The 26,460-nt window shown below is 36.6% G+C and overlaps 1 protein-coding gene across 1 annotated transcript; it reads left to right on the plus strand.

The window, feature by feature from the left end:
* Window positions 1–6,921: 6,921 nt before the first annotated feature.
* LOC113332781 lies at window positions 6,922–25,093 on the plus strand. The gene is made up of 4 exons (XM_026579295.1): window positions 6,922–7,291; window positions 7,424–7,615; window positions 8,298–9,557; window positions 24,606–25,093. The coding sequence occupies exons 1-4, from the start codon at window positions 6,922–6,924 to the stop codon at window positions 25,091–25,093; spliced, it is 2,310 nt and encodes a 769-aa protein (XP_026435080.1).
* The last annotated feature ends 1,367 nt before the right edge of the window (window positions 25,094–26,460 follow it).

Consider the following 26,460-nt stretch of genomic DNA (forward strand, 5'->3'; position numbering starts at 1 on the left):
CGATTTAGATTTAGATTTAAATTTTAAGATTGAAAGAGAAACTATGTAGAAGATGATATCAATAATTTGAGAGATTGGGACGCGGGATTTCACCAATAAATTCATTAACGTGATGCATATAATTCTAAATAATTATATCTCAAATAAGAAAAATATGGACTCTGATTCTTTGCCAAAAGTAGATTTTGAAAATAATGACCGTAAACCGAGAGCATGGGATATAATAAGACTTAACCTAAGCATAACCCATCAATGAAATCGGAACCATTCAATAAAAATCATAAAACGATTAATAATCAATGCAAAAAGTCATAAAAGAATTAAATATAATTACCACATGCATGAAATATGGCTTCCTCCGTCATCCCAGTGTTGGGATTTAGCTCCTCATGTCAAAAACACACTCAAAAGATTTATTCATGGCTCAAAAGTATTTTTACAGTAGTGAAAAGGAGAAAAACAGTGAAACAATTGTTGAAAAGGTAAGTTTAGGTGTTTGGAAGTCTTTAGCAAGTAGTAATGAACAACGACAAATATTTGCTGCTGTTGAATGTATGACTTCTTCTGCGACATGGCTTCTGAGTCTTATGTTCTTCTTCTTCTTTGCAGCAGCATGTGAATATTCCTGCAACTCCATCTGCATTCTATGTTCCGATTTTGAGCTCGACCCAACCTCCAAAACTACTCGTAACACCCCCCCCCCCCCCCCCCAATTCTCGATCCTGACCTCTGTGACTTTCCTCTCTATTTATACACATAACAGGGCTATTAAATCCCGAGAAATCTTCATATTTATTTCACCTCGAGACTCGGATTTTCTTACTTCTTTTCACGCGTTCCTGGCTGTTCGAACTATGTAAATTTGGTAGTTATCTTCTCATCATCTTTACGAAACATCCAATCAAACCATAAAATCCCGAGAATCTTTCTTCTGTCCACGTACTTCCTGATAAACTCTTCTCTTCCCTGTTTTAGGTAGCTTCCAAATATACGAAGATTTGATCCCTCTTTTAGTTACGGAACACGTCAACTACTTATAAATAAGGTAATCAACCATATTCCCGTGTTTAACTCTTCCAGAATTCTTCCAAATTAATCCACAACCAATCCCGTAGATATTTCTCCCTGTTTTGGCGAAAATCAATAATCCAGCCCAATTGAATCGATGTAAAGGCCCAATCTAACTCTGTTTATCTCGTACAAGTCCATCCCAACACAATCCCGTCATTGAATCTCGCTAAATCTCTCCTCAAATTCGAACAAAATTAGGCAGAAGTGAAGTTCAGTTTCCCGCCAAATTTAAATATTTAAACGGTTAAAGATGGAGTGCCCTTATCCTCTGATGGGGTGCGAATATCACTTTGGGTGCAAATAGTAGATTGGGGTGCAAATAACGGTGGGTTACCCCTTATCAACTGTGTCCCCCTTATCCATTTGAGGGGTGTCTTCAGTAATTTCTCCGCGCATGTTTATTTCTCCAAAAATACCTACAAAGACATAAAATACCAAAATAATTACAAAAATGGGTACTAACAATATAGAAAATCGAGATCAAAATAGACGTATAAATGCGTCTATCACCTACCGCCAAAAAATTCTTTTTCTCACATAATTGATTTCAAATATTCCCAACAGTCATATACAATATGCACTTTTGCTTAGGTAATTTCCAAATGATCAACTCAAAACAAAAATAGTTCTTGAACAATAAATTTTTTTTAACTAAGATTGTTAAGGATCTAGAGCGTCCATTGCTTGAATCATATTTCAAGAGTTTATCCAAGACAAGCTTGAACTCGAAATTTCTTCTTTGCAATATTAACTATACTAAAATCATGCGATGTAGTCTCATGAGATAGAATGATAAATTTCGTGAGTAAATAGGATGGACCAGTCTTCAAATACTCCTTTGTGGATGAAGTGCTCGCAATTATGTTCCTTTATTCACCAGTTTTGAATCTTCGAGAGTTATTCAGTGATGTCGATACTCAACTACCATACTCTAATCCTAGTCCGAGACTAGACTTTAGTAGAATAAAAATCAAGATATAGTTTTGTACATCTAACATTGAAAACAAGCTTCATGATATAACAAAACTTGCGAGTTAGACCGAGCGATGCTCTAACAGTTCTGATCAGAGGGATGTGGCAGCTGCAGAGATTGTTGGATATTTCCTAGATATATGTCGAGTCACAAAATATGTGATGACGAAGGATGAAGTTGGATTTATGTTTCTAAATCCATAAGAACAAGAGTTTGAACGACAGGAGAAGCCTATAGATCTAACTCAGGTCCAAGATTTAATTCCTTGAGTGAAGAGGAAGACGTTGTTGATGATACTAAGGATGAAAACCATTCTGTTCGTATTGATAAAGAGTTTTCAATCTCTCAAACGATATTTCGAGGAGGAACGTGATAGAAAATAATATAGTTGCAAACCTAAAATTAAATAAGCAAAGTTCAAGGGTGAAGAGATAATTGAAAGATTTGTTGATTCTTTTGTAGATCTCGCTTGTATCTATGGGCATATAAGTGATAAAAATAAGGTCTTTAAGGGAAAATATGACTAAGTTGGTACCGAAATACAAGGAAAGATTTAAATATTTTAAAGATATTAATGTGAATGAGGAAACTTTCAGTGAGGGTGGCATGGATGGATATATTTCCGACGCAGGTGATGATGTTGGAAGGAATTACTCTAGGGAGTTGGTTTTTATCAATGAACTTTAAAATTCTCTTCTGGAATATAAAAGGTTTGAATGATTTCGATAATATTACTCCTCTTAACAACCTTATAACTTCTCAACAGTCTTCCTTGTTCAAGAAACCAAGATAATGAAGTTTTCTAGTTGGTTTCTCAGGCAACTTTGGTACGATGAGAACTTCGGAAGGTCTTATATCCTTTTCTTGGTGCTAGTGGTGATCTTCTACCCACTTGGAACAACTGCATGTTTTTCAAGGAGGATGAGAGACTTGGCTATAATAACATCTCCATTATGGTTTCTTGTAGAATTAATGGTTTCAGTTCAAATGGGTTATAATGAATGCATATAACCCTTGTGAATATAACCTTAGAACAGAATTTTGGGAGGATACGGAAAAGATAAGACATCGGTGGAATGGTCTTATATGTATAATAGGTGATTCTAACTCAGTTAGGTCTGAGAATGAAAGAAATAGAGGACTCGGGGATAATAGAAACTCAGATTTTCTCAATAATTTCATTCTTCAGCAAAGTTGGTGGATCAACCTTTGTTAGGGGGTTCATATACTTGGTTTAATAATCACTTTGACCCTCTATTATACCGTCTTGATAGATTCTATTCAGTGTGTATTTTGATGATGCTTTCACTAATTCTCTTTAAATTATGCTAATAAGATAAATTTATAACTAATACCCTGGTCCAGATGGTTTATCAACTGAATTTTAGAAAATTTCTTGGAATATCATAAAACATGATTTTATAATTATGCTTAATAATTTCTGTAGGTATGGGTCTTTGGATTGGAGGTTGAATTGTTCATTCATCAAGTTGATCCCTAAAAAAAAAATTGTGTACTTCTAAAATCTTATCCAAAGTTGAATTTAGACCTTTGAGTCTCATAGGAAGTACTTGTAAAATCTTATCGAAAGTGCTTGCGAAAAGATTGAAAATGGTTTTTTCGAGTCCATATCTGATTATCAAAGAGCTTTTATAAAGGAGAAAAAAATGTTGATGGGATTATCATAACAAATGAATGTATCATTAGTAGTTTTCAATCTAGGACTCGTGGTATTATCTGCAAATACATACATGGAGAAAGTTTTTGACAATGTCAATTGGAATATTCTTTTTTTGTATTTTGCAAAGACATGGTTTTGGAGATAGGTGGATCTCTTGGATGAAATGGTGTGCTCCTTGTGCTCATCATTCAGTTCTTCTATTAATAGGTTCAAACCCTCTGAAGGTTTGAGACAAGGTGATTCTCTTTTCACCTTACTTATTTCTGCTAGTAGTGTTATCCAAGTTTATGAATGATGAAATTGAAAGAGGTCAAATCCATCAGTATAAGTTAGGTAAGATATGCACAATGATCTCTCACTTACGGTTTGCTGATGATACACTCTTGTTCATTAATGCTAATGAGGATGAGGTAACTAGACTCGTCACTTTTCTCTTTATTTTTGAAACTCTCACTGGTATGAAACTGAATTTGGAGAAAAACACAATGGTCAGTGTGGGTGTTGATTGGTTTATTGAAGTTTTGGCCAAAGAATTAGGTTGTAAGACGTAAAACATCCAATAACATCTTGGAAAAAAAATTCTTAATAAGGCCGGAAGACTAGTTCTTATCAGGAGCTGCCTCTCAAGTCTGCCTACATATTATTTGTTTATTTTTCATCTACCAGTTAGTGTTAAGAAAAAGATGATTAGATTGATACGAAAGTTCTTATAGGGAGTTGTTGAGGTAAAAATAAGATGGCTTGGGTGGCTCCGGTTAAGGTTTGTACTCCTAATAAATACGTGGGTCTAGGTATTAAAAGTCTTAGAACTACAAATAAAGACTTGCTTTTAAAATAGGTGCGAAGATATACTAAAAACAGAAATGCACTCTGGCTGAAGATTGTGCAGCGAAAATGCAAAGTTGTGCAAGACATAACTATGCCAACTAATGACTCTACGGCGCATTGTAGAAGCTTGTAAACGTCACAAGAATTGTCCTTGAGCTTCAAATATTTGTAGCTTACAAAGACAGAAAGGAATATTAGATTTTGGCATGATCAATGGGTAGACAGAGGCTGTCTGAAAGACTTACTGTATATCATTATTGATGGTGGATTTTTGACGAAGGCCAAAATCATAAAATCATAGTTCCGTTAATTTTTGATCTGACATCAGAATATAAGAAATTCCTATTCTATATATTAGAAACAAAACCCTTGTTACATGTATCTATGACTGATCATGTTACCTCTTTAAAATATAAATATGTAACCTATCCGAGCTTTCAAAATTCTACATGTTTTATCATTTGTACTGTAAGACTCAGTATTCACTTTTGTATTGAATCTAAAATGATTGGAAAGCTTCTAGATTGATTGGACAATAGTATAGAGCAATAATGTCTTTAGGATATCGCTGGTGCTGGTAGCAATTCCCCTCCAGATGTTCCCTGACTATGCAGAATAAATATTTATAACTGTTACGGTACTACTGCCATCATGTACCTTGCTATTGAATAAACATAATGCTCCTAGATAGATTGTTTATTAGAATAGAGCGCCTTTGTAAATAAATTTAATTGCTATATTCATCAACTGTATTCCCAGAATATATTTCACTTTACCCAAAATATCTTATTAATTCAATTCGTTAGTTTTTCTCAGTTGAATTTTATTATTTAGTAATGAATATTTGCTTTTTGGGCATATGGGCTACTACCAATTAGTCCCGAAAAAAATGGTGTGGGTGTACTTAACAACAATGCTATGAAGAACTTACCAAAATATGAATTAAAAAGGATATGGAATGCTGATCAAAAGAGGAAAAGATATCAAATAATAATAGTAATATAACGGAAACGCATGAGTGGGTCCCGCACGTCCAGCCGTCCGGCCATGCTGCCGATTTTGACAAGTCCCCCTCACATTCCTTTTATTTCTTATTTTATTATTTCCTTTATCAAGGACTTCCTCTTTAAATCAATCTCTTTGATTTTCCAATATCTTATCAAATCTTGCTTCATAGATCATATGGTTTAGAAAGCAAATGGTCATGTTACCTTTTTCTTTTTTGCTAAGTCCAATAGCTTATTAAAGCAAAAAAAACATAATAAAAAGAATTAGAAAAGGGGGCTCAAGGCCCCCCACCCCCATAAACCAAAGAGGTTTAAAGAAATAACTGCATAAAAAATTAAAAAGCTCAAAGAGCTCCTAAATAGCTAGCATAAAAAATAACATTAGTCCTGTTACCATTAGGCTTTTACAATATGTATTAAAATATTATAAATTTAATATTTCCAAATATTGGTCTTTAAAGAAAAATTTTACTGTTGTTTTCGAAGAAAAATTAAATGTTTTAGTCAAGATCAAACTCTTCTAGGAATACCAAAATAATGCTTGAAGGACCACCAAAAATATCAAAACACTCAGGAATTGCCCGAAATCACCATGGTGGTCCGTACATCACCATGGCGGTCTCATAGTTTGTCCTTTTGTCACAAATGTGTTGGTTCCTACTTAATCATTAATTGGTCCTCCGTGCACCATTTAATTAACCCCTGCAATCCATTTGGTGAATCCTCTTCATGCCACTTAGACCATCATCCATATATATATATATTGGTCTATATTGGTCTATGATCGATCCAACAATCTAATTAGACCCATGCCTATCTGATGTAGGACATCTACCTGTTTTCAATGTATCAACTGTTCCAGTTGATCCAATTGGTCTGTATCAACAATGACAGTTGATCCCTTTATGCTATATCAACTTTCACAGTTGATCCCTTTACGCTGTGTCAACTTTCACAGTTGATTCATATCATCTACTTTGGTTTACTTGTCTATCAAGTATATAACTTCTTCTTTTAGAGTTTCCTTATTTCTTCTTTTAGAGTTTTACTATTTTTAGGTTCTTGTCATGCATATATAAACATGCTTATTACGTTCTTGTAACACACATTATTATTATCAAGATTATTCAAAACAACTCTTTTCAGAGCTTTCTATCATTCTCATCTCCAAACCCTATTGTTCTTCTATTTTCTCATCCTTTTTTTCCCTTCTCATCACCTGCAATCTCCGTATTGCCTTCTTCTCTTGCACGTACTACACTAGTTGGTATCAGATACAGCGTTTTTAGTTTTTATCTAGAAACAGATCCTTACACAGCTTCCACATAACTTCTACATGCATATAAATTCTTCAGACAACAATGACAGATGCAACTTTTACAAAAGCTATTGAAGAACTAAAGGTACTCTTTAAAACTTCCATGTCTGAACTTACTACCAAATTTGAAACCCATGAAACAAACGTCAAGACTCTTACTGGTAGTTTGGAAAAGAATCTTGAAACTATAGAAAATAGGTTAGTTTTGCAAGGAGATTATGTAAAAAAATTATTGAAACACACTGGTTTAGAAAAGGAAGACATACCTGATTTAGTCGATGATACAAATGGAGAAACGAAAACAAAGGATAAAGAAGTTGATGCAACAACAAAAGTTAAACCTTCCTTTGTTCAAAATACGTCTATTCCTGGGAATGTTTCACATGTCATTCAACACACAGAACCATTAGAAGGTTATATTCACAAAACTTTGCAACAGTAACTATCAACAGTGATGAGAAGAAAAAACGAATACATCCAAGAATAACAATGGATAGAAGAAAAACGATTAACGTCTAATATGAATCCTTATGGAAACCTTCCAGAATATAAATTAAAGGCTGACATACCTAAATTTAATGGTGGGTTACATATTAAGGATTTGCTGGATTGGTTATATGAAGTAGAATCATTTTTCACTTTTATGGAAGTCCGTGATTCTTCTAAGGTGAAACTAGTAGCATATAAACTTAAAGCTGGAGCTGTAGCTTGGTGGGAAACTCTCTGTGATGATCGACGTAAGTATCACAAACCTCCTATACGAACTTGGAAGAGAATACGAGACTTATTAAGAGCTAAGTTTTTACCACAAGATTTTAAACAACAGCTGTTTCTCAAACTTTAAAACTATCGACAAGGAAATAAACTAGTAGAAGAATATGCCGCTGAGTTCTATGCATTAATTGCTCGCACAGATTGAATGAAACTGAGGAACAGTTGGTTGTACGTTTTATAGATGGATCGAACACCCTAATCCAACAGGGAATGACACAATCCGTATTTACAATGGTTGAAGATATTCAACAAGCTATTAAGATTGAAAGGCGTGTAATAAATTCTTCCAGACAAACAAATCCATGACAAGCTCGTTATCCACATTTTTATAAAGCTTCCAGACCATTAAATTCTTATTACGCCAAGGTGAAAGGGGATCAACAATGGTTGTTGATCCACAAGAATTCAGTTCTGGTTCACAACAACAACCAGTGAGCTTTTCTTTTTCTCAACCAACTTCTACTTCCAATACTTCACCTATCTTACCATCTCCTATTGAGCATCAATCCATTCAGCAACATCAACCTAAACCAACAAGTGTCAGATTTTCTAATAGGATGTAGAATTAGTTTTCTCCTCCAAATAAGCCAACTAATATTTATTCGGAATTTCGTGGAGATAAATGAAATAAATGCAATCAACCAGGTCATTATTCCTCTGACTGTCGTCGATATAATGGTTTCATTGGAGATAATCAAGTACATACTGAATTAAAGGATGTTGAAGTTTTTGATGATGAAGAAGGTGAAGAAGATGAAAACATTGAATTACATGAGACTTATGGTGAACACTTTGTTGGAATGATTCGACCACTCATGCTTACTGAACCATGTTATTCTCAAAGACATAATATTTTCAAAACCAAGTGCTTTATTGGTGGCAAAGTCTGTGATATGATCATTGACAGTGGCAGTGTCGACAATTACATTGCATTTGTTGTTGTAGAGAAAATGGGATTACCAACTACACCACATCCTACTCCTTATTCTGTAGGTTGGGTGAATAGTTCCTCTACACAGAGAATTACTCATCGGTGTGTTATTAAGTTTTCTTTTGTTGGGTATGAAGAATCTGTGCTATGTGATGTTATCGATATGACTGCAACACATCTCCTACTTGGAAGACCATGGCAGTATGACGTTAGAGAAGTTCATAAATGTTTTGAGAATACTTATACCTTTTACAAATATGGTAAAACAGTGACTTTATTTCCTTCCAAGTCTTCTTCAGTGATTCAAGAACGTAGTGATTGCAAGACTACTGCATTGGTGGCTACTATCTCTCGCTCCTTAAACTCATCTCACACTTTGAGTTCTCATGAAGACACCAAAACTATGGTAACAATTCCTACTCAGGTACAACCTTTATTATCTAAATTTAATGCATTATTTCCTGATGAATTACCTGTGAGTTTACCACCTTTTCGAGACGTTCAACATTGCATTGATCTTATACCTGGAGCTTATTTACCTAATCAAGATCATTATCTGTTGAGTCCAACTGAACATGAAATATTACAGGGTCAAGTGAATGATTTATTGACTAAGGGGTTAATTAGACCTATTAATAGCCCTTGTGCTTGTCCTGCTTTTCTGGTGCCTAAAAAGGATAATGGATGGAGAATGTGTATAGATTGCAGAGCTTTGAACCGTATCACCATTCCGTATAGATTTCCTATTCCTCGTATTGAGGATATGATTGATCTTTTAGATGGGTCTATTATTTTCACTAAACTTGATCTTCGGAGTGGATATCATCAAATTAGAATAAGAGTGGGAGATGAATGGGAAACTGCTTTCAAAACAAGAGAGGGGTTATATGAATGGCTAGTTATTCCTTTTGGCATGTCTAATGCTCCTAACACCTTTATGAGGCTCATGAATCAGGTTTTGCAACCTTTTCTGAGTAAGTTTGTCATTATATATTTTGATGATATCTTGATCTTTAGTAGAAGTGCGAAGGAAGATATCAGTCATCTATTGATAGACGCATTTATGTGTCTATTTTAATCTCGATTTCCTATATTGTTAGTACCTATTTTTGTACTTATTTTGGTATTTTATGTCTTTGTAAGTATTTTTGGAGAAATAAACATGTGCGGAGAAATTGGATCGAAAAGTGGCATTTGGACCATCGGAGAAAATTGCTAAAGACACCTCTCAAATGGATAAGGGGCATCCAGTTGATAAGGGGTGATCCACCTTTATTTTCACCCCACAATTACTATTTGCACCCCAGTGCTAAAGGGACCCCGACAGTTGGTTAAGGGGCAGCCATCTTCACCATTTAAAAATAGAGTTTTGGCGGGAAACTTTTGCAGCGACTGGTATAGTTTTAATTTAGGTTTTGGGCGTGTTTGGATGAAACTTAACTGCGGATTTTGATTGGGATTGACTGATTATGGCTGAACAGAGTGAATACGGGTGGTTGAATCGATTAAACAAGGCCTGATGATTAGATTCTCGATAAACAGGGGAAGTGGATATTCTCGGGTTTTTGCTGTTGGAAAGTTACGTGGATTATGCCGGATATTTTCATGGATATAACTCGGATTAGCCTGTTGCTACAAAACAGGGGCGTTAGTAGAGTTTGAATCGAGCCAGGCGAAGGTTAACATTGGTTCTCGACAAAACAGGGTATAGGATATCTCGGGTTTCTGTTTCGGGATAATTTGAATAGTTAAGGAAGTTGTTTGCAGTATACATGGAAGATACACCTGCCAGGATTCGTGTCTACCAGTTTTGGGAAGAGTTGGAGCAATTGCTAACGCGTAAGCAAACAAAAATGGAAATATTCTCGGAACTTGGAAGAGAAGAAAATCAGATATTTCTTGGAGGTTTTATCAGGTTATGGTCTATAAATAGTTGATGAGATACTCAGAAAGAGTTTTCGAGAGTTTGGGGTCGATACAGAGGCTTAGGGAGGCTGCAGAGGCGGAGAAATCAGGGTTACAGGAAAGTACCCTATTGCTGCTGAAGAAGAAGGAGACGAAGAACTATTGCCGTTCTTCTACAGTCTTATAATTTGTAACAATGACTTCCGTAACGACCATTAAGTGTTGTAGATTCTATGTATTATTATTTCTCCTCAATAAAAACACCTTTTGAGCCATGTTTCTATCCTATGAGTGTGTTTTGAGCATGATGAGCTAAACCCCAAGACTGGGACGACGGAGGAAGCCATGTTTCACAATTGCTTGGTAACTGTAATGATTCTTCATGACTTTTTGCATTGATTTAATTGATTTATGATTTTTATTAATTAGTTGTGATTTTGTCTGATGACGTATGCTTATACTTAGAGCTTTTGATGCGTCATACTCATGATTTACAATTAATCTTTTACAAAATCTATCTTTGGAAAAGAAATAGAGTCCATAAAAGAGTTAGAAGTGTTTTGAGTCATTATTTGAACCAATTGATTGTGATTAATGGTGGAAACCCAAGTCCCAGTTCTCTCGATAAATTGTGACAATATTTTCTAGTATTTTCTATTTTTAAAGTCTAAAATCAATCTTTACACGTCCGAGTGAAAGATAACTTTACTACCACTTCTACAATTACATCAATTTTTGGCGCCGCCGACGCGGACTTGTATTTAGATTTGTTTAAGTTTATTTTTATTATTTTTTGTTCTCTTTTACGCCTTTGGTATTTTTTGATTCTTTTCAGATTTTGAGCGAAGCTACAAGGAAAGAAAAAGTGCTATAAAAGGAAAGCATCACCAAAGAAGGAAAGAAAAGAGGAGTCCAAGGAGTGGAGAAGATTTTGTATATATTTATATTATTTGGACTTTATTTCTCTTTATTTTTAGAAACTGTAAATAGCGTTTCATTGTTGTAATTTTTCTTTTTATTTTTGGACACTTTTTGGACTTTTTTATTTTAAACCATAAGGAAGGGTTAAAAATTAAATAAAACTGTTTGCAGGGAAGGACGACAGTTACGACACTGTCTCGACCCCTCAGGTTCGTACACTGACATAGGAGTCGGTGGCCTGAATCGACTTCAACGGTTCATCGCCCGTCTGGTACGGGAGGTAAGACTCTATCCACACATGAATCCCCTGTCTGTGGGTTTTATTTTGTGTGACAACTCACACCCCTGCAATAGAATGTCAAACTGGTATTACAATAGCAACACAACGAATATCCGACTGATTTTCAAAATGGACATTACTTTGACCACAGTGTGAATAGTGGTTGGGAACATTAAACTTTTGAAGGTTATGGTCTATACCATGGTGAGCCCAATTACTATCTGATGAGTGCCAAATATTGTATATATTTATCCCTTTTTGTTGGCATTTAACTCATCTTTTGTGCATTAATTCTACATTTTATCCCATATTCTGTATTTTCATTGTTTTCAAGAATAAATATTTTTCTTACTTAATTTTATATTTTTAGGTAATAAATAAAGTCTGGATGACTTGCGGAGCGGAAAAGAGCTGAAGAGTGGTGAAAAGCCGGAAGAAATTACGCAAGGAAGCCGCAAAGAATGGTGCGCACAAGACCAAAAAGTTAGGAATGGGCTCAAGAAGGAAGAATTGTTCTTAAAGAATATATGGGCTTGGCATACCCAAGGCCCAAAACCCTTACCCAAAACCATTTTCTATATCCATACCCGCCTCCATTCTCAGCCGTGAGATCGGATCCATCTCATCATCCAATGGTCGCTTCTTCATCGTTCATCAAAATCTGAAGTCCCTGCAAAACACCATAGTACCTAAATTCCAAGCCTTCAGATTAGATCACATTTAGATCCTACGGTCGCTTCTTTGCCTGCTCATCAAATCTCGATACTTCCGCTTAACACTAAACACCTAACCTCGATCTTCGCCGTCAGTTTTGATGTATCTCGTCATCCAACGGTCTCCCCTCATCCATTTCCATCGCGCCGTTGGATCATTCCATCATCCTATAATCCTACGGTCCAGCTTCGCGAAACATCAAAATCCTCTACACCTGCTCAACACACTAGTATCCTATACCTATACCCTAACCAAACGCCCCCTCCTTCTTCTCCATCGACTTCTTCTCTTCCCCCCCCCTCTCTGCAACAGAACCACCTTCTCCATCATCACCACTACCCACTCCACTGCCACGCCACCACCTCTACCTGTCTCACATCATCCCTAAACTACCAACCCATCATCACCCCCTAACTATCTAGCCCCCTATTCCCTCAATCTCTCACGTTTCTTCCCTGAAACCCTAAGCGTGAGAGGTTGATGAAGTAGGTGACCTAGAGAAGAAATCAAGGTATGGGAAAGGCACCAGGAGAAGCAGAGAAGACATGGGTCGATGCTAATTGAGGAGATTTGTCACATCTAAGGTAAGAAAAAAAACCCAAACCCTAATTTCAGTTAATTTGGGGATTTTCGAGTAAACTCTAATTACTGTTAGGGAGAAGCATGGAGGAGCATTATAGAAGATATGGGTATGATTTGTACTGTCAAATTAGGTAGAAATAATTTACCTAATTTCTTTTGATTTTAGGGATTTTTTGGGAAGAACCCTAACTTGTAATTGGGTATAAATATGACTGTGGGTGTGATGTAAAGGCTTATGCTGGAATAGCCAGTGTCCAGAACTTTGATGTTCTGTATATGTTGTTTTCTTGGTATTCACTGTGTAATGTTCATGTTCGGTTTTGTGTAATGTTCATGTGTTTAATTCCTTTCCCTGTTTTATTGTCCTGTTGATGTTGTTGTTAATGTGATGTTTTGGGAGAACTGGATTAGCCAGTCTCTCCAATTTTTGTGTTGTTCCTGTTAATCATGTGTTGTTCCATCTGTTCTCTCATGTTCTCATTAGCTGAGGCTCAGATGAAGCTTTAGTGGACTGTTAGGTAGTGGAATGTTAGGTTAGAAGCCTTAGTGCACTGAATTGATTGAGCAATGGGAGAAATCAGTGCTCACTAGTGCTTGTGATTGATTGTACTGTCAAAAGACAGTCAATACTAGGAGCACATCAGTTGAGCAAGCTGATTATCTTGCTATTCCCTTTTTGTATGCTTAGGATCTTAAGTTGGCCTTAACTGTCACTTAGTTCCATTAGGGATTCAACCTAGAACTACACTATCTGGCTAGGTCACAAGGTGGATTCATAACCTAGTTGTGTTGTTTCTCTGTTTTGTATATGTAGTTTTGCTCCCCTGCCATTGCCCTTGGCTTAGGCCTTGGTTCTTTCTCTTTGCTTCATTTCCATTGCCATCTTCACTGCCATTTTCACCATTTCCTTTGCTTTTCTTCACTATCACTCTCCACTGTCACTGTCACCTGTTTTGTGTTTTGTATTTGTATCTGTTTTCTTGTGTTTATTGTTTTATCATCCATTGTCTCATTATTTCACTACCATCTTCATTGCTTTGTAAATATCACAGCTTCACTGCCACTATTTGCTATTTCTTCTCATTTGTTTCTCCTGTTCTTGTTACTGCCTTCATTATATTGTTTTACAAAAGCCCAGTGTAATCTAGTTCATAGCTCAGAAGCCTAGCTAATCTAAAGGCCCAGCCAACTGAGCCCAAGGCTCAGTTCATTCCAAAAATCAAAGGTCCAGTCCACTGTGGACTTAATCAAAGCCCAAGGCCCAGTGCAATTCAAAAGACCAAAAGCCCATAAGTTCACAGTCAATCCAAAAGCCCACTGAGCCCAAAACCATCTCATTGTTACAAAAACCCACTAAGCCCAAAGCACAATTAGAAGCCCAATAGCAATTTAGAGCCCAAATAGCTAGAAACTCCAAACACCCCCAGTCTCTGTGGATCGACCCGTACTTGCACGAGCTACAACTGACGACCGTGCACTTGCGGTATTACTGTAGGCCCGCGTTTTTATTTCGCTTCAATTTTATACGCTTTCACGGGCCCACCAAGTTTTTGGCGCCATTGCCGGGGACTCGGGTTGTTTTTTCTAGTAGTTTTATTAGCTATTTTTGCATTTCACTGCATAGCATTTGCATCTTCATCTGTTTCACTTCATTTGCTGTTGGACCTGCTGTTCTGAACCAGTTTTTCCTCTGCTGGGACGCCACCAAGGAAAAGAACCAAAACCCAACTGGGTTTTTGCAACAATATCAGAGCAGCTGGGCTGTGCTTAAAAGGTAACCCATTTAAGAGAACCCGAATTGTGGGCTTCCAATTTTTAATTGTGGGCTTGTAATATTAAAGCCAATTTTTGGGCTTTTTATTTTCTGTTGGGTTTGTAATTAATTTTTGTGGGCTTGTTTGTTTAATTTGTGGGCTTGTATTTAATTTTTGTGAGCTTGTTTAATTTGGACTGGTATTTTGTATTCTGGGTTTTTAAACCCAGCTGAGCTTGTTACCGATCACGCTAGGTTAACTCGTTAGTGGGCCGAGTACCCAAATTCTAGGCCGAGATTTTGGACTCAGTTTCACCAAACGTTTTCAAACCAGCTGAGCCAAAGCAAACACAAAACCAACAGTGGGCTTGCTCCCATTCAAAAACCAAATTTTATTTTCTTTTAAAATAAATAAATAAAAAAAAAAAATTGCTCCTAATTTCAAAAACCAAAATTTTTTCTCCCTCTTTAAAAACCAAAATTTTATCCCAAGCAAAACCAAATTTTCTTTTCAAAACCCTTTCCCAAAAAATCCAAACCCTTTAAAAACCAAATTTTGAGCTTTGTAAACTCTTTACTTAGCCTTTGAGCCCAATCATGTCTAGATCTTTTTCTACAGTTGGGGAATACAACAAATCCCTTAGAGAACTTGCATATGGACAAACTTCTGATGTGTCTGATTCTCTACCTAGGTCACATTGTGATATTTCTCCTGATTTGCCGATGCATGAGAATAAATTTGTTGATGATGTTGATGACTCTGATTGTGATCTTGCCAATTTGTTTGATGATTGTGAGCATGTTGTGACACGTGTAGAAGACTTAGGAGATGTTGATGTGATTAATAATGATGTGCCTATCGTCCTACATAAGTCACAATCTGATGGCCTTCCACCCAACCTAGATTTGGTTTGTATCCATATTATCAAACCGACTTTTCTGAGAGTCCCTAATCTAGGTTTGGAACTGTGTGCTTCCAAAGTCCTCTTGGACTATTTTGCTTCTAAGTATAATACATCTGAGGAACCACAGTTGGAATTAGCATGTTTTCCCGTCCCTAGCAAAGTTCATTTCGAGCTAGACCTTGTGCATGATGAACCCCCAAAACTGCGAGATTTTGTTTCCAAAATTTTATCCGTTGAAAAATCCAGGTTTGGGGGTAGCTCATTTTGTTTCACAGCTTCACTTGCATGCCTATCATATTATTATTGTGTGAAGCTGTTGAAACCTCTACACTTTGTCTTTTGGGTTGATCCTCAACTCTTTAGATTGTTAGTGTATGGTGAATTTTTGTATATAATCCAGTAGATAAAATTTCTTAAAAACCTTTTTGTTCCTTTTGTATATATTTTTCTAATCCAATATGATCTCGGCTGACATATGTTGGATTCTTTCCTTGAATAACGGAGTTCTAATATTGCTTTCGCCGAAATCGGGTATTCTCTTTCCTTTTTCTCTACTCAACATGATCCTCTTCATATGTTGTATTATAATTTTGTTCATATTTTAAAACATTGAGGACAATGTTTAGTTTAGGTTTGGGGGTGAAAAGTAGATACTTTGATAATATGCCATAATTGAAAACAAGAACTCCTTCTTTTTGAAAAATGAAAAATGAAAATAAAAAATTGAAAATTGAAAAAAACATAAAAATGGAGCTCATTTACCTTGAAATGTTGACTCTTGTGCAAATATGTAATTATTAGGAGTCTTAGTCTAGATATTTAGGCACCCTGATTCTAGCACAATTCACATAGTGATAAGAAATTTGCACGCGCACGATCTACCAATACATGTATAGCCTCGATCTTCAAGGTGTTTGATAGGAAGTCACGATTGCCAATCACTTTAGAATACTGAACGAAACTTGACTAGCTTGTTCTTTGGTTGGTTGGGATAGAAGGTGGAGGTTACATTAAGAAAGACAACCATCGAATTTAACTGGGTGCATCAAAAAGGGCTACCTCTTGCAAAGTGTCATGTAATCTTTTGTTTCCTTTTGTATATGTATCAAAAGTGTTTCTTTATCAAAAAAAAAATATTAAAAAAAAAAAAAACGATGTATATATTCAGAAAAAAAAAATATCAGAAAAATACAAAAAAATCAAGTATTTATCAATTCCATTCTCTTGTTCCAAAAATAAAAGAGAGTAGTCAATGTAAATAAGAGTCATGTAAATAGTCATCTTTTGTGTTTTATTGTAATAAGCAAGGAAGGGTGTATTCCATTGATGTACAACGCGAGTAATTGTGAAACACCTCCAACTCATTCACAATTCTCGTAAAGTCCGGACAGCTAGCTAGATTTCGACCTTGGTTCTTAGCCTGAGAAACTATCTCTTGGTGATTAGTAGTCATAACATCCGATCTTTCTTTACACATGTGTAGATACACTTTACACTCTTATCACATGTCCTTATTTGTTATCAGTGCTAGGATTGTGCCTTCGATAGCTAGATTGACATCTCCATTTTGCTGTGAGCTTAACTGACTTGCACATGTCACATTTGATGGAATCTGAGCTTATATTTTGACCTAGAACTTTGTAGGTACGTTCTAAGCAAACCTTCACGAGACTTCAACTCGTCCACTAGGGACACTTAGTGGTTTAAAAGGCTTAGTGCATACGCTAAATGCATTCGAGAGACCAGCGACAGTGGTATAGTTAGGATTTCCTTAGTTTTGTTTTACTTGAGGACAAGTAAAATTCAGGTTTGGGGGTATTTGATGAGTGCCAAATAATGTATATATTTATCCCTTTTTGTTGGCATTTAACTCATCTTTTGTGCAGTAATTCTACATTTTATCTCATATTCTGTATTTTCATTGTTTTCAAGAATAAATATTTTTCTTACTTAATTTTGCATTTTTAGGTAATAAATAAAGTCTGGATGACTTGCGGAGCGGAAAAGAGTTGAAGAGTGGTGAAAAGCCGGAAGAAATTACGCAAGGAAGCCGCAAAGAATGGAGCGCACGTCCAAAAAGCTAGGAATGGGCTCAAGAAGGAAGAATTGTTCTTAAAGAAGATATGGGCTTGGCATACCCAATGCCCAAAACCCTTACCCAAACCCATTTTCTATATCCATACCCGCCTCCATTCTCAGCCGTTAGATCGGATCCATCTCATCATCCAATGGTCGCTTCTTCATCGTTCATCAAAATCTGAAGTCCCTGCAAAACACCATAGTACCTAAATTCCAAGCCTTCAGATTAGATCACATTTAGATCCTACGGTCGCTTCTTTGCCTGCGCATCAAATCTCGATACTTCCGCTTAACACTACAACACCTAACCTCGATCTTCGCCGTCAGTTTTGATGTATCTCGTCATCCAACGGTCTCCCCTCATCCATTTCCATCGCGTCTTTGGATCATTCCATCATCCTATAATCCTACGGTCCATCTTCGCGAAACATCAAAATCCTCTACACCTGCTCAACACAATAGTATCCTATACCTATACCCTAACCAAACGCCCCCTCCTTCTTCTCCATCGACTTCTCCTCTTTCTCCCCTACCCCGACAGTTGCAGAACCACCACCACCTTCTCCACCTGCTCTGACTCCATCACCACCTCTACCTGTCTCACATCATCCCTAAACTACCAACCCATCATCACCCCCTAACTATCTAGCCCCCTATTCCCTCAATCTCTCACGTTTCTTCCCTGAAACCCTAAGCGTGAGAGGTTGATGAAGTAGGTGACCTAGAGAAGAAATCAAGGTATGGGAAAGGCACCAGGAGAAGCAGAGAAGACATGGGTCGATGCTAATTGAGGAGATTTGTCACATCAAGGTAAGAAAAAAAACCCAAACCCTAATTTCAGTTAATTTGGGGATTTTCGAGTAAACTCTAATTACTGTTAGGGAGAAGCATGGAGGAGCATTATAGAAGATATGGGTCTGATTTGTACTGTCAAATTAGGTAGAAATAATTTACCTAATTTCTGTTTGATTTTAGGGATTTTTTGGGAAGAACCCTAACTTGTAATTGGGTATAAATATGATTGTGGGTGTGATGTAAAGGCTTATGCTGGAATAGCCAGTGTCCAGAACTTTGATGTTCTGTATATGTTGTTTTCTTGGTATTCACTATGTAATGTTCATGTTCGGTTTTGTGTAATGTTCATGTGTTTAATTCCTTTCCCTGTTTTATTGTCCTGTTGATGTTGTTGTTAATGTGATGTTTTGGGAGAACTGGATTAGCCAGTCTCTCCAATTTTTGTGTTTTTCCTGTTAATCATGTGTTGTTCCATCTGTTCTCTCATGTTCTCATTAGCTGAGGCTCAGATGAAGCTTTAGTGGACTGTTAGGTAGTGGAATGTTAGGTTAGAAGCCTTAGTGCACTGAATTGATTGAGCAATGGGAGAAATCAGTGCTCACTAGTGCTTGTGATTGATTGTACTGTCAAAAGACAGTCAATACTAGGAGCACATCAGTTGAGCAAGCTGATTATCTTGCTATTCCCTTTTTGTATGCTTAGGATCTTAAGTTGGCCTTAACTGTCACTTAGTTCCATTAGGGATTCAACCTAGAACTACACTATCTGGCTAGGTCACAAGGTGGATTCATAACCTAGTTGTGTTGTTTCTCTGTTTTGTATATGTAGTTTTGCTCCCCTGCCATTGCCCTTGGCTTAGGCCTTGGTTCTTTCTCTTTGCTTCATTTCCATTGCCATCTTCATTGCCATTTTCACCATTTCCTTTGCTTTTCTTCACTATCACTCTCCACTGTCACTGTCACCTGTTTTGTGTTTTGTATTTGTATCTGTTTTCTTGTGTTTATTGTTTTATCATCCATTGTCTCATTATTTCACTACCATCTTCATTGCTTTGTAAATATCACAGCTTCACTGCCACTATTTGCTCTTTCTTCTCATTTGTTTCTCCTGTTCTTGTTACTGCATTCATTACCTTGTTTTACAAAAGCCCAGTGTAATCTAGTTCATAGCTCAGAAACCTAGCTAATCTAAAGGCCCAGCCAACTGAGCCCAAGGCTCAGTTCATTCCAAAAATCAAAGGTCCAGTCCACTGTGGACTTAATCAAAGCCCAAGGCCCAGTGCAATTCAAAAGACCAAAAGCCCATAAGTTCACAGTCAATCCAAAAGCCCACTGAGCCCAAAACCATTTCATTGTTACAAAAACCCACTAAGCCCAAAGCACAATTAGAAGCCCAATAGCAATTTAGAGCCCAAATAGCTAGAAACTCCAAACACCCCCAGTCTCTGTGGATCGACCCGTACTTGCACGAGCTACAACTGACGACCGTGCACTTGCGGTATTACTGTAGGCCCGCGTTTTTATTTCGCTTCAATTTTATACGCTTTCCCGGGCCCACCACTATCCACACGCCAACTGGTCGTACGAGCAAAATTTCTCTCTACTAGAGTCAACACGTGAGTAGCTGACTCGACACGTAAGTTAGCAGAAATGAATAACTTAGTTATGGACGAAAGTAATGCAACGAGTGAAATTTCTTTCCTAGATTCAATTAGGAAGTCATGTGAGTCGACTCAGAATATTTTGTTAGAGGCCCAGAATAGTACTGCTCGAAATAATCTTAATTTCCAATATAGTGTTTCCAATAATACCCTTGAAAATAAGGATAGTTATTTGCATAATCAAGATGAAGAGGTTAGAATTGGTATCACTACTTTTGTAGATGAGGTTCGACCATTTTCATGTTATTATAATGATGATTATGATGAGGATAGTGTTGATGAAGAATCGGACACATATAGGCATAGTGATCAGGAATTTGTTACCCCAATTGAGCTTATAACGATAATATTATTTCCAGTTCAAATCCAAATAATTTTAATAATTATTCACCTATTCAAAAGGACAAGGATTTGACTAGAGATACTCCCATTTTAGACGATGTAGTATTTCCTTTTGATTACGAAGCTAATAATGGTTTAGAGGAACGAGTTTCTTCTGAGAATATTGTTTTAAAGTCTAGCGATTTAGAAAACATTAGTCTTAGACAAAGAAAATAAACTCGTAGAGATGAGTGAGGATGAACCTGACTTAGAAGAATCAATTGACCTTTTCAGGAATCAGATGACCTTGAAATTAGGAAAGTTGTGACTAGTCTTTCTAGAGATATTGAAAACTCTAAGTTTGGGGGTGATTATCATTCTCCATGTGCTTTAACTCTTAGAAAGGTCCCTCACTTGGGACTTGACATATGTGCCTCAACCATTTTACAAGATTATCTTCATACACGTTTTCCTGAACCTGGTGATGTCCATAAGGAAGTTTAGTTATTAGAAACCCATCCTCTGGTTGATGTGGTTTACCCAGGATATGATACCCAGATTGACTTTGTTTTCCCACAAAATATTTTTCAAACCAATTGTGGGAACGTATATGTTTCAGATGTGTCAATTATTAAGTTTTGAGACTAAACCTAAGTACTTTAGGATTTTGGAATCGACACATTTGTTTAAGAATAACCACCACTTCAATTATGGTCATCTATGTAAGTCAAATTTGATTGACTTTAAGGATCCTCAGTTATTTAGGTTATTATTATGTCCTTCTAAGTTTTTACTTGAGTTTTTCCAGACTCTAATACCTGAATCGGATCTTAGCTACGAGGAAATGCAACCCATGAAAATATTTTATTTGGACCCAGTTATTGAAACTGAACCTGAACCACAACTAGATGTAGTTGTCTTAAACAGGAAACTAGACAAGGGTGTGCTTTATTTGTTTATTCTCTTGGCAGGTTGCAGATTCCTTTTATTTGTGATAGCTCTATTCGGTTTTGATGACCCACAGATATTTCGGCTATTACTTTATGATTTTATAAGGTGACTAATCCTTTCTTAGTCTGGCTGAAGACGTTAAACTTAGCACTTCTTGGGAGGTAAACCCATGCTCATGCAATACGGTAATAACTTTCCTTAACTCTTTTGCTTCAAATGGTAACAGTTTCTCCTTGTTCATGTTTTTAATTTTATCTTTAGAACATTGAGGACGATGTTAGATTTAAGTTTAGGGGTATGGGAGAAACTTTTTAGTTGCAATAAATAAACTCTAGAGTCTAGAGATTTATGCTTATTAAGGATGGCACTAACCAATCTAAGTGGATGGAAGCATCTTGGTTGTAGGAGTTGAGGAACCAATCTGATTAGATGGAAACATCTAAAGAGTCTATTCATAAAAGCACAGAGCTCAGGTGTTAGAAGTAACATGGTAGTTTCTCCATATCTCGTTGAGTCCTTTTCACTTCTGTTTTTATTTTGTTTTTTTTTTAAAATATGTTTCTCTAAGTGATTAGGTGGGGCTTACGATTCAAGTTGTTACCACTGCTAGGGTGAAATAGAGTGATTGAGATATCACCAAAAAACAAAAAAAAAATGGAAAATGAAAAAAAGAAAAAAAAAAGAAAAAAGAATTATTATGAAAAAAATATTTGAGACCAGACCACCAGACCAACCGGAATAAATTCAATAAAGTCGACCACTGGTACCCTTGTATATGCCAGTTGTGTTGACCTAGAGTTAGGATTATCGACCACTGGTTCCCTTGTATATGCCAGTTGTATTGATATTAGTTAGACTAGTATCTCAGTCCATGAGGATAGGTTCATTTTGGCAGTGGCCTTTAGAAAGATATGAGAAACACCGTTCACCTTAGTTAACATCAAAACCATCTATCTTTTTCTATATCCATCTTCTTAATCTATCCATGTGATTGGTTGACTCAGGTTATGATGTCCATAGTGCGACTATCTGAGTAGAGCTCCGTCATTTATATATGAATTTTAGTATACTTGAGTGCAAACTCGTATACAACAATTGGAATTTCGCATCAAGGTACTTCCTCCTGTAGTCAATGAGAGTATGCCAACCAAGGAGGTTCTTTAGTGCTATTCCAAGGTTCTGCGAAGATAGCTAAGTTGTGGAGTAAAGGTTTTGCGGGTATATCTCTTGTAAGCCCTCCCGAGACTATAACTCGGCCACTAGGGCCACCAAGGGGTTTGAAGGCTTGTTGCATACGCTAAATGCAACCGACGATGTCTGCGACAGTGAGTTAGGATTTTATTTTGTAGATTTGATTTGCTCGGGACTTGCAAATAATAAGTTTGGGGGTATTTGATAGACGCATTTATGTGTCTATTTTCATCTCGATTTCCTACATTATTAGTACCCATTTTTGTACTTATTTTGGTATTTTATGTCTTTGTAGGTATTTTTGGAGAAATAAACATGTGCGGAGAAATTGGCTCAAAAAGTGGCATTTGGACCTCCGGAGAAAATTGCTAAAGACACCCCTCAAATGGATAAGGGGAATCCAGTTGATAAGGGGTGATCCACCGTTATTTGCACCCCACAATTACTATTTGCACCCCAGTGCTAAAGGGACCCCGACAGTTGGTTAAGGGGCAGCCATCTTCACCATTTAAAAATAGAGTTTTGGCGGGAAATTTTTGCAACGACTGGCATAGTTTTAATTTAGGTTTTGGGCGTGTTTGGGTGAAACTTAACTGCGGCTTTTGATTGGGCTTGACTGATTAGGGCTGAACAAAGTGAGTACGGGTGGTTGAATCGATTAAACAAGGCCTGATGATTGAATTCTCGATAAACAGGGGAAGTGGATATTCTCGGGTTTTTGTTGTGGGAAATTTACGTGGATTATGCCGGATATTTTCATGGATATGACTCGGATTAGCATGTTACTACAAAACAGGGGAGTTAGTAGAGTTTGAATCGAACCAGGAGAAGGCTTACATTGGTTCTCGACAAAACAGGGTATAGGATATCTCGGGTTTCTGTTTCGGGATAATTTGAATATTTAAGGAGGTTTTTTGCAGTATACATGGAAAATACAGCTGCCAGGATTCGTATCTACCAGTTTTTGGAAGAGTTGGAGCAATTGCTAACGCGTAAGAAAATAAAAATGAAATATTCTCGGAACTTGGAAGAGAATAAAATCAGAGATTTCTTGGAGGTTTTATCGGCTTATGATCTATAAATAGTTGGTGAGATACTCAGAAAGAGGTTGTCGAGAGTTTGGGGTCGATACGGAGGCTTAGGGAGGTTGCAGAGGCGGAGAAATCAGGTTTACAGGAAAGTACCCTACTGCTGTTTAAGAAGAAGGAGACGGAGAACATTGACGCAGACAGACAGTCGCAGTACTGCTACACTATATATCTTCCGTTCTTCTACAGTCTTATAACAGTCTCATAATTTGTAACAGTGACTTCTGTAACGACCGTTAAGTGTTGCAGATTCTCTGTATTATTATTTCTCCTCAATAAAAACACCTTTTGAGTCATGTTTCTATCCTATGAGTGTGTTTTGAGCATGATGAGCTGAACCCCAAGACTGGGACGACGGAGGAAGTCATGTTTCACAATTGCTTGGTAACTATAATGATTCTTCATGACTTTTTGCATTGATTTAATTGATTTATGATTTTTATTAATTAGTTGTGATTTTGTCTGATGACGTATGCTTAGACTTAGAGCTTTTGATGCATCATACTTATGATTTACAATTAATCTCTTACAAAATCTATCTTTGGCAAAGAAATAGAGTCCATAAAAGAGCTAGAAGTGTTTTGAGTCATTATTTGAACCAATTGATTGTGATTAATGGTGGAAACCCAAGTCCCAGTTCTCTCGATAAATTGTGACAATATTTTCTAGTATTTTCTATTTTTAAAGTCTAAAATCAATTTTTACACGTCCGAGTGAACGATAACTTTACTACCACTTCTACAATTACATCATCTATCTCGGGTGTTCAAGGTATTATTCGACAATTCTTTATTTGTGAATTTGAGGAAGTGCACTTTCATGTCCTCTGAAGTTACCTTCTTGGATTATATAATCTCTTCTACGGGTATTCATGTAGATCCTTCTAAAGTTCAAGAAATTATGGATTGGCCTGTTCCTATTTATATCAAAGAGGTGAGAAGTTTTCATGGATTGGCTTCTTTTTATAGGCGTTTTGTAAGAAATTTCAGCACCATTGCTGCACCTCTTACTGATTGTTTGAAGAAGGAAAAATTCATATGGACTGAAGAAGCTGATAAAAGTTTCAATGCTCTTAAAGAAAAACTATGTTCAGCTCTTATCCTTGCACTGCCTGACTTTTCCAAGCCTTTTCAAGTTGACTGTGATGCTTCTATTGTTGGAATTGGAGCAGTTTTGTCTCAAGAAGGACATCCAGTTGCTTACCATAGTGAAAATAATTCTGATACCCAGAAAAAGTGGTCTACATATGAATTGGAATTGCTTGCACTTGTACAAGCTCTTAAACAATGGCATACTTATTTGGTTCATCAAGAATTTGTCATTAATACTGATATATGCTTTGAAATATCTCCAAACTTCATCTAAGGTTAACCGTATGCATGATATGTGGTTATCCACAATTAATAAGTACACTTTTTCTGTCAAACATAAAAGTGGAAAGCTTAATCAAGTAGCAGATGCTCTGAGTAGAAGGCGACATCTTTTGGCAACTATTCGAAATGAGAGTTTTGCTTTTGATTATATCAAGGAGATATATGCAGAGGATGATGACTTTAAGTCACTTTGGGAACAATGCAGTTCTTTGGGTCATGGAGTTGATGATTTTCTCATTCAAGATGGCTTTTTATTTAAAGGTAATCGTCTTTGCATTCCTAATGGTTCTTTACGTCTTTATTTAATACGTGAACTACATGGAAGTGGACTTGGTGACCTTTTTGGCAGAGACAAAACTGTTGCACTTGTAGAGGAACGCTATTTTCGGCCTTCAATTAAGAGTGATGTACAAAAATACGTTATGAAATACATGGTTTGCCAGCAAGCTAAGGGTAATGTTCAAAACACCGAACTTTACACTCATTTACCAATTCTAGAAGCTCTGTGGGTGGACATTAGTATGGATTTTATTCTTGGTTTACCTCGTACAGCTAGAGGGAATGATTCAGTGATGGTTGTGGTGGATAAATATTCCAAGATGGCTCATTTTATAGCCTGTAAAAAGTCTACTGATGCTTCAAATGTTGCATCTTTATTTTTCTGAGAGATAGTTTGATTACATGGCATTCCTAAGTCTATTATTTCTGATAGAGATACAAAATTTCTGAGTTATTTCTGGAAGACATTGTGGATGCGTTTGGGAACTAATTTACAGTTCAACACTACTTCACATCCTCAAACAGATGGACAAACTGAAGTTGTCAATCGTTCTTTGGGCAGTTCGATTCGAGCCAAATGCATTGATAACAGCAAACAATGGGATATTTTGCTGCCTCACACGGAGTTTGCATTCAACACTTAAGTAAAATCTATAGGTAAAACTCCATTTGAAATTTTTTATTCAAAGGTGCCTAATCATGTATTAGACTTGGTTGTACTTCCTAAGTTACATAAACCCAATGTCAAAGCTGATAATCTGTTGGAGCAAGCTTCTCAATTACATCATGAGGTCAAAAAAAAACTTGAGGAGTCTAATGCTAAATACAAGGATGCTGTAGATAAGCGTAAAAGATTCAAAACTTTTCAAGAGGGAGATCTAATAATAATTCATCTACGCGAGGAAAGATTTCCAGTTGGTACCTATAACAAGGCTAAGATGAAGAAGTACGGTCGTTCCAGAATCGTGAAGAAAATCAGTGACAATGCATATGTCATTGATCTACCCAAGGAATGGAACATTTCTAATGTGTTCAATGTTCAAGAGATTTTCACCTTCCATGGTGATAATGACCTATTAT

The sequence above is a fragment of the Papaver somniferum genome, unplaced genomic scaffold (genome assembly GCF_003573695.1).
Source record: "Papaver somniferum cultivar HN1 unplaced genomic scaffold, ASM357369v1 unplaced-scaffold_132, whole genome shotgun sequence".
In the NCBI taxonomy this organism is placed as follows: domain Eukaryota; kingdom Viridiplantae; phylum Streptophyta; class Magnoliopsida; order Ranunculales; family Papaveraceae; genus Papaver; species Papaver somniferum.

What these genes read in the sequence shown, in the direction of transcription:
- LOC113332781 (XM_026579295.1), top strand. Translation starts at nt 6,922, where the DNA reads ATGACAGATGCAACTTTTACAAAAGCTATTGAAGAACTAAAGGTACTC. An exon ending in ACACACAGAACCATTAGAAG is followed by an intron (nt 7,292 to 7,423) that starts GTTATATTCACA and finishes GAAACCTTCCAG; the next exon opens with AATATAAATTAAAGGCTGAC. An exon ending in AACTCTCTGTGATGATCGAC is followed by an intron (nt 7,616 to 8,297) that starts GTAAGTATCACA and finishes GCAATCAACCAG; the next exon opens with GTCATTATTCCTCTGACTGT.